General features: G+C 38.3%; 2 protein-coding genes across 2 annotated transcripts; one reads left to right on the top strand and one right to left on the bottom strand.

Annotated features, from left to right (window-relative positions):
* Positions 1-563: 563 nt before the first annotated feature.
* hoxa13a (homeobox A13a) lies at positions 564-3,376 on the bottom strand. The gene is made up of 2 exons (XM_017455018.3): positions 2,468-3,376; positions 564-2,212 (listed from the first exon to the last, which is right to left on the bottom strand). Exons 1-2 carry the CDS (start codon positions 3,270-3,272, stop codon positions 1,989-1,991), a joined length of 1,029 nt encoding a protein of 342 aa, XP_017310507.2. The 5' UTR covers positions 3,273-3,376; the 3' UTR covers positions 564-1,988.
* An 8,027-nt stretch (positions 3,377-11,403) lies between these two features.
* evx1 (even-skipped homeobox 1) lies at positions 11,404-15,060 on the top strand. The gene is made up of 3 exons (XM_017455016.3): positions 11,404-12,166; positions 13,724-13,953; positions 14,212-15,060. Exons 1-3 carry the CDS (start codon positions 11,824-11,826, stop codon positions 14,731-14,733), a joined length of 1,095 nt encoding a protein of 364 aa, XP_017310505.1. The 5' UTR covers positions 11,404-11,823; the 3' UTR covers positions 14,734-15,060.
* The last annotated feature ends 742 nt before the right edge of the window (positions 15,061-15,802 follow it).

Below are 15,802 nucleotides of genomic sequence, written 5' to 3'. Positions count from 1 at the left end.
TAAAAAGTGTTGCATTTTATTGAACAATTTCATGAAGAAATGAGTTTGTCTTTCAGATAGGCCTCCCTTTCTTTCTCTCTCTCTCTCTCTCTCTCTCTCTCTCTCTCTCTCTCTCTCTCTCTCTCTCTCTCTGTAACTGGGCTTCTGTACTTTGATTTGTCATTATGAAACACTCCTTTTCAGTAAATTTATTCAAATGACATTTGTCAAGATTCACATTTTTACCAATTTAGTTAAAGTCAATACATATACATGTGGGAAGATGCCCCATATATAGATGTTTAAGTAATATGTCTAATTATATATATTTAATATAACAAGGATTTTTTTTATGGAAAGTTGTAATGAACAGTAATAAAAGGATACAAGATTAGATTTATCCCTAATAGATTTTGAACAACAATAAATTCCTCTCTAGCACATAAAAGACATTTCAAGAATGTGTTATGAATCGATCTATGTACAGCCTGTCGTTATTTCTACCCTATAATATATGCATTTTGCTGCTTAATAACAATTAATAGAAAATAATATAATATAATAATAATAATATACAGTAGATGAGCAAACACATTTTAATTCCATTCATTAATTTGAAATGACCAGTTTATCCTATCTGTATGCTATGGTTTGTGGCATATAGAAATAATATTATCAGCTGTACAGTATGGGACTGTCTCAATCCCCCCCAAAAAAATCAGCTGGAAGGTGAATTTTAAGCGATTCCACAGTAATGCAGTTAAAATAAAGATTTTCGGTTGTTTAATATTCACATTTTTTTTTATTATTGATGATTAATAGTTGGCAGGTCTGGTAATATAATAAATTATAATATAATATAATATAATATAATATAATATAATATAATCTGAGATAAAGTCACTGCATATCGTGGTAATGTGATATCGTGTAAGGACAATATGATTATATCGGACAAGCCTGAATTCACTACATAACTAACTGCATTAAAGTAGTGAAAGATGTCAAATGCCTGCTCTAATGGTTAGAATTTGCAATATCGTATGTAGGCTATTCATAAGTTCAAGTAACAGTTATGTTTGTTTGCGTTAAGGGAAACGACTTCTGGACCAGAAATCACAGTACAATTTCGAGGAAGTATTCACTGTTAATGAACGGAACCAATCCACTCATCAGTAGATGGCGATGTTGCTCCACGCATGATTGCAGAGCAGCATGTTCCGTACAAAATGAAAAAGGAAGTTGGAAATAGCTATAAGAATGAAATAATTTTATTTGCGTTTTTTGTTTTTTTTTTGCATACAATTTGTGTTGAGTTGACGTGAGGAATTACGAATCCTATTACAAAGGCGTGAATAAATTGACTGAACATTTCAGGCAGGATTCTTTTGGTGAATTGAAGATGGTGACGTCAAAAGAAAACGGTTCAATCGTTGAGCATATCAGTGGTTTAATTGAGACGTACCTGAAAAACATTCGTTTAACATACAGGCAGATGACCTCTATCACTCCAGAAGGCTATTTAGATGGAGAAGGATAAATTATTCTAATTATACAGACATAATTAGCCTATTAAACTGGTACTGTACATGAAATAGGGAAAGAATTTATCAAGAGGTTTCTCCTTATATTTATCGTTGAGCACAAGGTGTGAGACCACGAGCACAAAAAAACAAAAAACGTTCAATTTTAGCACGGATCCAGTCAACAACTGACTAGCCAGCACCCACATTCGTGTCATTTTTAAGAGAAGTAAATATAGGATTTTCAGAACACAGAGAGTTAGTGAAGCTCTTAGTGAGTCCAGAGTTGTGGAGATCACACACTGCACACCACAGCCATGGCGCAGAGCGGAAAACGTCGCTGCGCTTCAACATAACATTTGAATCTGACAAAAGTATTGTGTGAGAACCGGTAGTCCAGGCAAACGAAGAATTCACTAAAACGTTTACTGACATGTATAGCATTGTGTGTCCGTTCGTAGACCCGATGGTCCCTTTCTGTTGTTTTTAACCGTTAGTTTTTAATTTGTTGACAACTTTTTTCTCTTTCACGCGCCGGTTCTGAAACCAGATGGTCACCTGTCGTTCAGACAGGCTGGTCAGGGCCGATATCCGCCTACGCTTGTCCTTGGTGATGAACTTGTTGGCCGCGTATTCGCGCTCGAGTTCTTTCAGTTGCACCTTGGTGTATGGGACGCGTTTCTTTCTGCCGCGCCGGAAAGAACTTGCGTCTGAAAGGAAGAAAATCCAAAATGCAGTTGTTTGAAAAAAAAAAAGTCATCAGTACATCGTCATTCGACTGGTCTGAAAGTCAAATTTGATATTATTTCATGAAAATAATTTCATTTGATTTCAGTTCATGCTATGCATGTGGTTATGACTGTGCTCACCATGCAGCAGCAACATTAAATATTTACCGTTATAATATTTTATATAATCGTAGAATCGCATTCCTGAAGAATCTGATGCATGATGTTTCTTTTTACCTGGTACAGATGATTTCCACAAGTCTCCTGAATGCTCCTTGTCACTGTAGGCTTGCGCGTTCCAGCCGCTAGCGCTGATCGCCCACGGCTGATAACTTTCCACAGGCAGTAAAGAAGACTCGTTCCTGTGCTCTGATGGCCCGCTCACAGCCTGCACCACAGGTACATCCAAGTAGCCGGCAGCAACGGGCTGGTACGGACTCGAACTATAGCCCGGGTAGAATGTGAACTCCTTGGCTCGAGAAGTGAGATAATCTTCGGCCGACGGGGTTGTCATATCCGTATATTTATCTCCGTGTTGCGAGGCGGCAGAGGCTGGAGAATGAGCGGACGGTTTAACCCCACTGCCAACCCAGTGGGAGTGAGACACTTGGCATGAGTAATATCCAGCACTGCCATAATACCCATAAGGCAGCGATGCGCCACCAGATCCCTGCGAGGCCGTGGACGGGCTGCACTGTTTTCCAGGCTCACCAACTCCTGCAGTAGTCACTTTACTCGACGTGTAGGCAGCGCTGGGAGCTATGAGATTTCTGCACGAGCTCGGTGCAAAATTGCCTCCCGCAAATGCGTCCATGTTCCTGACTGCGTCGTCCAGAGCACTGGAGTTGTCATATAAAAACATCACCGGGTCGGTCCAGCGCGGGCGCAGGACCAGTGACGTTGTCATAGCCAGTCGGACATCGACGCGTGCTGCTCCGTCACTTAAACGTTTTCTGAAATGAACAGCAGCACAGAAAACTAATTCAGCAGAAGTCCAGATACTCAGACTCGCCCTAACCGCCTCCCAAGGTCGTGTTTTCATTGGTTCGTGTGTCCACGTGATATGTCTAGGAGGACGTTTCAATCGTACGCGTTTAAACTAAAGAAAATGCGGCGCTATAAACGAACATTCCAGTCAAAGGAGGTAGAGAGGTACGTAAGATAAGTGTGCAAATGTATCTAAAGCCCTACATCTTCATTTCTACAGGCTTAACATAATTTATAATAGTGGAAAGCAGACAAAACATTCTGCTGCTCTGTCGGAATCAAAAATCCTGACTTCCACTAATTCTGTGGTTACCCCTGTAATCAGCCGAGCACATCGACGTACAAATAACAGCTCAGTGTATTTATGGACAGAATGGGCAAAAGTGATTTTCTCAAAAAGTATTTTCCGAAAGTGCGTTGATTTATCTCTATCAATATCTTTATTCGCACTGACATTTCACATTTTTTGTAGATATATCAGTATTTACCACCGACACTTAATGCCCTATACAACAAACACACATTTCACCGCAAAGTATCTCAGTGCTGAAAAGAAAGGTTCACTTTTGCTAATGTGATTAAAGTCCTGGCGGCTTCCCTTGAGTTTATGAGATACTAAGACAGACAACAGTCTGTTGTGTGTGTGTGTGTGTGTGTGTGTGTGTGTGTGTGTGTGTGTGTGTGTGTGTGTGTGTGTGTGTGTGTGTGTGTGTGTTTTATGTGCGGCCTGGCCAAGGTCAAGTTGAATGTCTGACCTATTGGTCCATTCAGGATTTGAAGGAGCGTCTCAGTGAAAAAATAATGGTCCACTGATTTAAACGCTTCTGAAATAACTTCTGCGTTTACTGGTCTTCTGTTTGTATGATGCATTGTATGAAAGGTAAATCCGTTCATTTTAATAACAGTAATTTTTTACTGCGGCTCCTTGCAGTTGAATAACTTCGATAGAAAATCTCCAGTTTTTCTCTCTCTCTCTCTCTTTTTTTTTTTTTTTTTTTTAAGAAGTGTGGAGCGGGTTTTGTCCAAAGAGTGTCAAAAGTAACGTCTGTATAGATGCCTATCGGATATCTTACGCGGAAAGCAGTCCAGTATGCAGGTTCAAGAGCAAAAGAGTTTGCGCGTGCACACGTTTTATCCGTAATTTTAGGAGGACGCACAGAAGATTCTTTTCAATTATTTTTTTCAGCAATACAAAAAATGGTCCACTCGGTGTAATTATATTATTTATCAATTTATTCATTCCTTGATTCATAGCAAGCACTTGAACTTTATTTGTGTCTAAAAATCAAACTCCTCATTACTTATTCTTGGGCATTAACCCAATATTTTAAACGAAATTTCGTATTCTCTGTTTGTATAAACGTATGTCACTTTATTTTAATCGAACTACAGGGTGTCCGAAAAGTCAGGTACCAATGGGAGTTAAATAACAAAGACGTGATTTACTTGTATTTACTTTTTACACACACACACACACACACACACACACACACACACACACACACACACACATGAAAATGAAAACCAAAGATTAGAGATAGTACTACTCAGTACTCTTGTTGGTTCCTGCCTTTTTTTTTGGACTCCGTATAATAATAAAATAATCAGATTGAATTAAACTAAATCATCCAAATAATTACTATTTTTTTACATAGACATTACAGTATATGCAATATGATAGCCTAAAATGAATCAAGCCAAATAAATGTTGTAATTTATATTAAGATCACTTTGTAAAATAAAAGTGAACATGAATTACAAAAGACCCGTAGTAAATGATGCCCTATCTCCACGGCATTAAGCCCTGTGTGTTGGTAGTAAACACTCCAAAACACGCTATCGACCAATAATGAAGCAGCAAGAGTTTTATGTAGCCTACAATTATTGAAAAAATTCCTTCAACGAGGCAAACATACATTCTGAATAACTAACTTCACGCCGCATATCGTGATGATGTGCAGTCTAGTTTTAGTAGACTAAAATTCCTAATGAAATTTAACCCTAATTCCCCTCCAAATCAGGGGAACTACAAGGCCAATGTCCAAATCCTAGCATTAAAGAAGCGGTTTGGAAGATTCACAGCAACTGATAAGTGACCTAAAAGTTTGTGTCGTGTTGGACTGTTATAGGCTTCATCTAATGCCGTCTGATGTTTGTGCAGATTTTAAACATCGTTAATAACGAATTAACATTAAGCGAAGTGAGCACCTAATTTAGGCTATACTTTTTTTTTTTTTTTTTTAAAGTGTCCGCTTATAAACTGATCATTTTAAATCAAGATAATAAATAACCAGTGTTCGGTTTTATATAAACTAATAAGCTTGCCTTTTATGTTTTCTGTTGTTGTTGTTGTTGTTGTTGTTGTTGTTGTTATTGTTTCTAACTAAAATAGCAGGCCTAGCCTATATGAAAGCATTTCAAAATAAATAAATAAATAAATAAATAAATAAATGTATGACAGCCTAAATGTATAATTTGCTAAGACGTTATATTTATAATTATAAGTTATATAGCTTAATCTAACGAGTACAAAAGAACCTACAGTTAACACACAGTGTAATTAATAGCCCTATATTTATAACATTCGAACGATAAATAGGCTAGAAACTTCACGTAGGCTTTTCGTATAGCCGATAACCTAAAAATATTTTGAGAACCTATAACCTAAAAAGGCGGTTTTTGGACTACAACTGCCACTCCTTGACCTTGAACCATGGCTTAAACTCGTTCGTTGACATTCATTACAGCTCTGGATGCTAATAGTGTTAAAGCTTAAGTGTCAGTGTTGGTAGACTAGTTCAAGAGGCCAGACGCAACCTATAGGAACCCATCCTGCAACCCGTTCTCACTCCCAACGCCTCAAATACTGTAGCATGGGCAGAAACCTTCAGCGTCACTGCACACACGCCGAAGGGTTGGTTCTTTTATTTTACTATATTGTGCTCCAAAGGCAAACATATTTACTGGCTTTGAAGAAGAGCCTTTTATTCGGGGCATTGTGTGTGTGCGTGTGTGTGTGCTTGTACACACACACACACACACACACACACACATATCTCTCTCTCTCTCTCTCTCTCTCTCTCTCTATATATATATATATATATATATATATATATATATATATATATATATATATATATATATATATATATAAATATATATAATAGAGAGAGAGAGAGAGAGAGACGTCAAGAGAAAGTAGGTCATTTAGTTTACTTGTCGGAACAAAGGAACGAATCCGCAGTGTAAACATTTCACACATTTTACTGGAAAATTATTGTTGTTGTTGTTGTTATTAATTCAAAGAAATGCAAAACCAGAAAGATTGGTATGAAATGTCACGTATAATGTCATCCAAACATGTCTATTTTTCTACCACAGTGGCAGCAACGTTCATTACCCCGTCATTATCAGAGTAGCTGTACAAATGGCATTGTCTCACTCTCTCCAAACGTGCATGCTAACCTAAACACCTTTGCTACACGTCTGGAAAAAACAGGGGGAAACCCCAGCATGAAGGAGAGTCTAAAATTCTGTGTGAGTGCTGCGTGCATGTTGCCTCCAATACAACTGGCCCTGTCACTTACCTGGTCCGTGTCCCCTACCTGATACTAACCCACCCACTGTGAATGCAAAATTGGAAATCATGTTCAATATGTAGTATGGAAAGTACTCTCAATCAGAAGTGCATCTTAAGTGCATTTTTCAAGGAAGCAAAATGGAGGATGTTTAGACCACCATACTGAATACTATTCATAATAACAGACGGTTAAACACTTTGCTTTTCTTAAATGTTAGGATAAAAATGTTCGTTTTGACGGGTTTGCATTTGATTTGTATAACCCTGGGAACGTAGGTTTCTCAACATGTGACGTTTTGCGCATGCGCGGGGGATGAACTCGAGCCGTACCCGTAAACTCTATTTTGTAAACTCAAATCAGACCGCATCTTCACTACCTGATCTTCTTCCCCTGTTCAATTTGCTCCTGGCATTCGTGGCAGGGGACAAGGATCATGTGACTTGAACAACATCAGACACTCGGACTTTCTTGATCTCGCTGTCGAACGCGCAAGCGTTACAATGAGGCGGAGCTCTGACTATGGCATGCCAAAAGTGACATATAGATTCGAAATGCTTTTTTAAAAGATATATTTGCATTCTAATTGATTATAAATTGATTATAAATGTAACTCTAATATAGTTTGCGTTAATTTATAGTATGCATTATGTGTTAAATATTTTGTTACACTGGTATTAGACTTTTTAGTGTGGTGTCTGGTATCTGATACTGTCTGAGGTTGAATATTGTTTATATAGCTGTAACTATACAGTGTGGTAGCGCAGATAATCTACTGTTCCCAAACTTGATTCAGAACATTTTGTCATCAATATTTTGTCACAAAAATCCATAGTTCAAAGATTGCTATAAATGCTTTAACTGAAAAATATAAGCTACAGTAATAGTAAATTATGTATAAAAGATACATAGAGAAATGTAGTTTGGACCCAAAAGGTCCATTAAAAGAAGTGAACACGCACCTAAAATTATTTATTAATGGACAGAAAGGCAAAGTTTAAGGTGGATTTCCTCCAAAATTGACAGGAAAATGCTCTCAAATGTAGTATGTTCACAGTATGGCCCCCCTACTATAGTATGCTGACGGCATTTATGACCTATGGAATATTTCATAACAAGATCAACCCAAACAACTCTATGTGTTTATAGCTGTAATAGAGCTATAAAGGGAAAATTGAACAAAGATGGATTGGTAACTTCAAAACTCACTCAAATATTGATGACACAATAGTCTGAATGAAGTCTGAGAAACGGACTGGACTTGTCTGTTCTAAATATACAGCTAGAAACTATAGAAGATTGTATAGTCAAGCCTGTAACATGGTGTAAGGCCAGGTTATACCACATAGTATACCTGTTGGGCATAAATAAATAAATAAATAAATAAATAAATAAATAAATAGTTTTTAAAAGTGTGTGTACATGCTTAAACTTTGAATCCCACGCGATTTGTCAAATTACTGTTCAACATCCAACCTGCTGTCACTGTAACATAATATTTAGAGATAATATTAATGTACAACCCCAATTCCAAAAAAGTTGGGACGCTGTGTAAAATGTAAACAAAAAGAGAATGCAAATCTCATAAACATAGAAAAGATATCAGATGTTTAAACTGAGGAAATGTACCATTTTCGGGAAAAAAAAGGTAATTTTGAATTTCATGACCGCAACACGTCTCAAAAAAGTTGGGACGGGGCAACAAAAGGCTGGAAAAGTAAGTGTTAGTAAACCGAAACAGCTGGACGAACTAAGTAGGGAAATTGGGAATAGGTTAGTAGGATGATTGAGTATAAAAAGAGTATCTTAGAGAGGCGGAGTCTCTGAGTGTGTGCAGTGATGCTAAAAGTTGAAAGTTCACATTTCTGAAATAATAATAAATAGTGAATATAGTAGTAGTAGTAGTAGTAGTAGTAGTAGTAATAATAATAATAATAATAATAATAATAATAATAATCTCTCATATGGCATTTCTGCATATAGAACATATTGTTGTTGTTGTTGTTGTTGTTGTTTGGTTTTGTTTCGTTTTGTTTGTCGCTCCAAAGACTGTTGCGCGTGACAATGCCAGGATATCCGCAGTTTCTGAAACACTGACACCAACAAGAAGTCACATTTTCCCTTGACCTGTATAGGCATGACTTGGTGTCTTGTGCTGCTGCCATTGTGCTGCAGGCTGGCGTGGATAATGGCATGAACGAGCTGGGGTATAGGTGTTCCTAGTAAAGTGGTAATATCCGGGTTGGGGGGGTACCTACAATGATGCACTACACTGAATTCAAGTTAAGCGTTAAGGCAAGCTTAGGTATGTTGCGTTCATGTTCAACTTTGAGGGCTAAAAGTGTTCATAAAAACGAATTCGTTATTGATTATATAGTAAATGATCAGGAGGTCCTAAAATTAATTTTTGAAGGATTTCTATTAACTGTAAAGGAGAAATGACTTCGGCGTAATCTAAGCATTAGGCTACTTTAACATTGTTACATGACTGCGTATTGTAAGAGCATTATTTGACGTTACAGTCGCAAACTATCATACTGGACAAATCGTGTTGTAGTATATGGATTATTCTCAAAATAGGCCTACGACATTTCGTGGATCGTTTAAATGTACATTTATGGTCATTCTTCCCAAACGCGGTTCATTTCTCGAGTATGAAAAGCTTTTAATTAGCTAAACGTACTGCAGCCTACTTTATACTCTGGATCATTTTTTTTATGCGCATAAGCTCATGATCATTTCTTTGTGAGCAAAACAGAAGTGTTACAGTGAGCTGTAGAAAAGGCACTGCGGTAAAATACCTCTTCAATATTCCACCTTTAATATTTATATTTACGCTTCACACAGCATAAATAACGTTCAGGATCGATTTGATCTTCAAATTTAAATATGACTGTAATTGTATGTATAAAAGCGAAAATTATATGGATAATATATGGGTGCTTCATAAATATGCTTTTTTGTTTTTTGTTTTTTTAATAATCAGACAATAATACAATAATTTGTGCCTCTCGTAATCTTACAGCAATATTTTTGTGACTAAATAAATTTTTAATAGCCATCAAAAATGTGTGTGCATGTGAGAGAGAGAGAGAGAGAGAGAGAGAGAGAGAGAGAGAGAGAGAGAGGGAGGAATGGGGGGGGGTCGAATGCCATAAAATACCTCCTGTGTCATTCTTAGTTTCAACAGGTGAGGGCGCACAAGGACAGCTTTGACTATAGAAAATCATAGTCATCATGGCCACATACAATGGTCTCATTTACTTCTTTCTGATTTTTTTAAAAAAGGCTAAATAGGTTGGGCAATTAATTATTATTAATAATAATGTCTTAATTACGTCTTTAGCAATGGAAAGTAGAAATCTACCATTACTAAGTAGTTAGTTTAGGTACTGCCTGAAACGACTTCTAAAGTATGTTAGGATACAATGTGTAACTCAGTACACAGATGTTAGCTGCTGGAGTGATGCACCAGTGATGTAGCACGCGACTCCAGGCTAAGAGCAAATCAAAGTAAAGTAAAGAGCATGGAAGTAGTTATTTCCAAACATGCGTATAAGTTTTATGAACTAGTGAGCTAGTGACGTGTAATTAATGCAGGACACATGCATCATACTGTGTCACATATATCAACAGGACATTTTAATCCGTATAATTAGGCTACACCTAAGGGTTTGTTTTTTTTTAAGTGAAAGAGTGGTATTTCTGACTGCATAATTCAAAACGTAATCATTCTAGAACTTCATCCCATTGCTTCCATTACTTTTCAAATCCAATTAAACTGACTACTACATATATGTATTCCTGGACTGACATTCCTGACTGTATTTATCTGCAGGCAATTGGAGACATTTAAAAATAAAATAAAATAAAAGATCTTAGTTATTGCACATCTTCCCATGATTAGTAGGTATGAACTATTATTAAATTTGTAGAACTTTTATCTCAGTCGACCAAAAAAGGTGCTGCCTTCTCATTATTTGAACCCTTTGATTCATATGCATTTGCGTTGCAATTATTAAAACGGATGCATATTCAAATTACAATCACTGAGTGAATGAGTATTTGAATGAGTACCGCTATGACTACACGCTATTCAAATGGATTTTTTTTTTTTAACGGATTCTAGGTTTGATTTAAAATGCTAATGTTCAAAAGGTCTAATCAATCGTGGAAGTTTACTCAGACAAACTCTTTACATTTTAAAATAGATGCTCTGTTCACGGTTTCCTCCAAAAAAAAAAAAAGGCACGCCTACAAACGCTGAATTTCTGAATTGCGCGGCAACATGATTGACAGGGAAGAAGAGACGCCACCTTGTCCTGGGTGGTTGGTTGGTTGGTTGGTTGGTGACCCACAATAAACAGAACTAATTCTTTTTCATTTTCGCATTGTTGCATTGTTCTCAACCCGATTTCAAGCCGTATTTTTTTGTTTTGTTTTGTTTTTTTGTTTTTTTAAATATGCAGATTATGCGAAAATGGTAGTTGATCGTAACATGTACTACACTGATCTTGTATACACGAGCACACAACCTAGCACCCACCATGTCCTTTGTATTCCTGGATTTTCTTGAATTTTCCAAAAGAAATACATTAAATTCGCAAAATAAATAAATAAATAAATAATAATAATAAAAATAAAACCTCTAGGCCTATAATGGTATAAGTTATTGCTCCTGGATGCCGGGATGTATTTTCTTATAGTGGTATATATCATGCGGTACTGCTTTACCTACAGTGTTGTCATGTTTTTAAACTTTTGACCCCCCGCCCCGCGCCACCTTTTTATCTGAGCTGCTCAGCCTCGTCTGTTTATTCACGTGTGTGGCGTCACTGCGCTTTCTGTTATGACGCTTTGCCCTGTTAAGAATGACATTTCCACAACAGGAGAGGGAGGGCAACGGTGATCCGGCCCAGAGCTCGCGCCGCGCTCAACACAGCTCGTGCGATCGTCTGTCTCACTGCTTTTCCTCTCCCGCGTGCTTCACGCGACCAAGTGTTTCGTTTGCACCGAAAGTAATAGGTTATGGAAAGTCTAAAGGACGGGTTGATGAGGGCCGAGGGTGGTCACACTGACACATATCTGGGCTCGAATTTCTCCGAAGTTGCTGACGAGCAACAAGACAAGGCGGCTCGGCGAAACTGCACCACCCCGGACTGTTTCCAGTATTCACGAGACCGAGTACACGAGACGAGGGCGGAAGAGCTGAGCGGCACTTTTAAGGAAATGAGACACACAAGTAAGCCGTGTGCGCAGGACCAAGAGCTCTCAGATCTCCCCAAGAAAGAAGCAAGCAGCTCCGACGCAGAATCAGACTTCTATGACGGGACTGATGCGAGCTGCACCCCTGAACGCATGGATGCCCAAGGTAAAGACCGATCTTTATGTTGCTTTCCTTGAATCGTACGTGATGTACATGCTGCATTGTGTGTGTGTGTGTGTGTGTGTGTGTGTGTGTGTGTGTGTGTGTGTGTGTGTGTGTGTGTGTTGTTGTTGTTGTTGTTGTTCTTGTTGTTTTTTAAAGTACCTACTGCGTGTTTTTGGTGTTGACACATAGTTTATTCGATCACTGCGTCCGGAATTTATTAATTGGTGTCAATCATACATACATACAGATACTGGCCCACTTTATTAGGAAAACCATACTAATCCTGGATTAATACTAACAGCAGCAATTCTTCGTGGCACTGATTTCACAAGGTGCTGGAAACATTCCTAATCACTGCTGCAGTTCTACCAGGTCCCAAAGGTGCTCTACTGGATTCTGATCTGGTGTCTGAGAAGGCCAATGAAGTACACTGTCATGTTCATGGAGTCGGTTTGAGACGACTTGTGCTTTGTGACAGGAACATTATTATGCTGAAAGTAGCCATTATAAAAAAACGTAAATCATGGCCATAAAGGGGTTTCAACAATCGAGTATCAACAACGATACTCAGATAGGCCGTAACATTCAAACGATGCTCGATTTGCTATTATTAAGGGACCCAATGTGTGCAAAGAAACCATTTCACACATGACTATATCAGCACCAGAAGTTTGAGCTGTTGACACATGGGAGGTTGGGTCCATGGATTCATGCTGTTTAGGGCAAAGCCTGACCCTGCCAAATGCATGTCTCAGCGTAAATCGAGATTCGTCAGACCAGGTGATGCTTTTCCAATTTTCTAATGTCCGGTTTGGGTGAGCCTGTGCCCACTGTAGCTTGTAGATTGCAGTCCTTGGCTGACAGGATGATTGGCTGATTGGATAACTCCATGAACGAGCAGGTGTAAAGGTGTTCCTAATAAAGTGACCAGTGAGTATATGTCAGTGCTTATAATAATTTTGTTCGTAAGACACAGTGGCACAGACTACAGACTATGCGTGACATATTCACAACTCAGTCATGACTGCAAAAGTATATAAACCAAAAATAAAATAAATAATGCTACCCATTTCAAATAATTCGAGAACTGTCAACAAATGTCTATTATTTACACTGTGATATATTTTAAAGACTTTATTTCATTTATTGCAGTTACCATAGTCCTATAAGAAACCAGATAATTCTTCTGAGTTTGTTTTGATGATGATTATCATTATTATTAGTAGTATTAATCTTATAATCAACATCATTAAGCTACACAAAACAAACTCAGAAAAAAAGTATTATGTTGTTGTTTTAATACTGTATTGTTTCTAATTTGAATGAATTTGTTAGGCTTACAATGAGACTGCTGCGGGTATATCTGAAAACTGAAATTTATCATGTAGCACTTCTTGGTTTTTTTTTTCTCCCCCTGTTAATAAACGATTAAATAATATTAAAAGTAGATCTGAACGTATTGATGTAAAAGTAATATTTAAATGAACCTGTAATAATATTAGTCCAGATGTCGGATTATCAGAAAGCCTAAAAATAGCACATCACTGATTTCTACAGGACGGGAGTCTCCGAGTCGCAGCACCGAGAGCGCAGTGGATGCTGGAAAGGTGAACACATGCCCCGGGGGTCTTCCGTACGGGTCGGATCAGATGCGACGCTACCGCACAGCTTTCACGAGGGAGCAGATAGCTCGACTTGAGAAGGAGTTTTACAGGGAGAATTACGTGTCCCGTCCACGGAGATGTGAACTGGCGGCCGCCCTAAATCTGCCGGAAACCACCATTAAGGTAGAAGTGATACCCTTATATGAAAAACATTCGTGCGCAAATAATAATGAAATATCAGGCGGGATTAATGAACTGAACTGTTAAGGTAATGTGTTTAAACTGCAGAATAATTACAGGCTATAGTTCTATCATTTTCCTTTCATGTTATTACTTTCCAAAGCATCCTTCACTGGTAGCATCCCGACACAGTTAACAATATAAAGGACACACACAGAAGAACTGAGCGAGTAATAGACGTGGGTGTGCTTTTAATTTCAGGTCTGGTTCCAGAACCGGCGTATGAAGGACAAGAGGCAGCGGCTGGCGATGACTTGGCCTCACCCAGCCGATCCCGCCTTTTACAGCTACATGGTGAGCCACGCGGGCAACCTGCCATACTCGTTTTCTTCCCATCTCCCCGTAGCCTACTACTCTCCTCTGAGTGGCATGGCAGGGGGTTCGGCTGCCGCAGCTGCAGCGCCTGCGTTCGCTAACCCTTTGCGCTCATTGGACACTTTCAGGCTCCTTTCTCATCCTTATCCGCGTCCCGAGCTGCTTTGCGCGTTCCGACACCCGTCGCTGTACGCAAGCGCGGGTCACGTCTTCGGTCCCGGCGGGAGCGCTTGCTCGTGCCTCGCTTGTCAATCAAACGGGACTGCGCAGAGGTCGCCGACAAACGCAGAGGTCACGTGCTCGCCCACTAGCAGAGATGATGCTTTCCTTATGTTCTCGCCGGCCTTTCTCAACAAGTCGCCGTCCGCTTCTGTTGACCAGAGGGAGCAAGTACCCTTGACCAGATAAGACACATGAAAACAGTCACGGACCTTTTTTTTCCGCATGAACGACCCGAACTCTCCAAGTTTCAACAGCCTGCTGTGCAAAACTGTGTAAACAATGACATTTTCCAGTCATGAAGCTAGCCTTTGCGTATTGGAGGACACGTTTAATAAAGTAGTATATTCTTTTAGAGAAAGCATCATGCAGTTGCACTTATTCAAATTAAATGAAAAAAAAAGTTAATTAACATGGTCCCCAAAACTGGAAAGATTGAAGGACAAGTTATTATAATTTATACATGTCTTATATTACAGAATTAAATGTACGCACATGCGGTATTTGTTGTTTTTCTTGTCGTTTCTTTTTCTTTCTTTTTTCTTTTTTTTTAACTTTTTTTTTTATCTTTTATATTTTTTAATGTGGGGGTGAGGTGGTGGGGGGGGGGGGGGGGTCTGTACAGTCCTTTAGGCCCCGCTGTGGGCGGAAATGTGTAGACGCGAAGCACAAATTAAGGAGGGATGTATTCGGATGGAATGTGTGCGTGTGTGTGTGTGTGTGTGTGTGTGTATTTCTGTTAGAATAAGAACGAATTCTATATGCTCTTATGGGACTATGAGCAAAACTATTAAAAAAAAGAGAGAAGAATTAAGAATCTCAGCTTCTGGAAATATCTCGGTGGTTCATTTATGAAATTGATAATAAAACTGTGTTTTAAACAAAAAAGAATTGCCGAATAGATTCAAATTATTCTTTAAAAAGGTAGGGTGTTCAAACCTGAGGATATTTAAACCTTTTTTTTTTAAACTTTGAATTAACCTAAGCCAAGCGAATGTTGTTTGAAATATATATATATGACAGATATGAACAATTTGAGTCTTTCAAAACATCAATAAAAAATCAATAGAACATTATTTACTAAACTCATGATTATTGTGGAGGCTTTTTTTTTTCAATAGAATTTTCTAACGTTGGAGTATATTGAAAAAAATAAAATGATATTTAAATATATTTAAATACATTACCATATAAATACAATTGGCATTACCAGTGCCAAATTAGAAGCCCAACGTTTTATGTTCTCATTTTTTTCCTT

The sequence above is a fragment of the Ictalurus punctatus genome, chromosome 24, assembly GCF_001660625.3.
Source record: "Ictalurus punctatus breed USDA103 chromosome 24, Coco_2.0, whole genome shotgun sequence".
NCBI lineage: Eukaryota > Metazoa > Chordata > Actinopteri > Siluriformes > Ictaluridae > Ictalurus > Ictalurus punctatus.
The sequence above is the reverse complement of the archived record's forward strand: the minus strand, read 5'-3'. Positions and strand labels throughout refer to the sequence as shown.

Coding starts and splice junctions, on each gene's coding strand:
- hoxa13a (XM_017455018.3), bottom strand. CDS start 3,272: ATGAAAACACGACCTTGGGAGGCGGTTAGGGCGAGTCTGAGTATCTGG. Junction 2,213..2,467: donor GTGGAAATCATCTGTACCAG/GTAAAAAGAAAC, acceptor TCTTCCTTTCAG/ACGCAAGTTCTTTCCGGCGC.
- evx1 (XM_017455016.3), top strand. CDS start 11,824: ATGGAAAGTCTAAAGGACGGGTTGATGAGGGCCGAGGGTGGTCACACT. Junction 12,167..13,723: donor TGAACGCATGGATGCCCAAG/GTAAAGACCGAT, acceptor TGATTTCTACAG/GACGGGAGTCTCCGAGTCGC. Junction 13,954..14,211: donor TGCCGGAAACCACCATTAAG/GTAGAAGTGATA, acceptor TTTTAATTTCAG/GTCTGGTTCCAGAACCGGCG.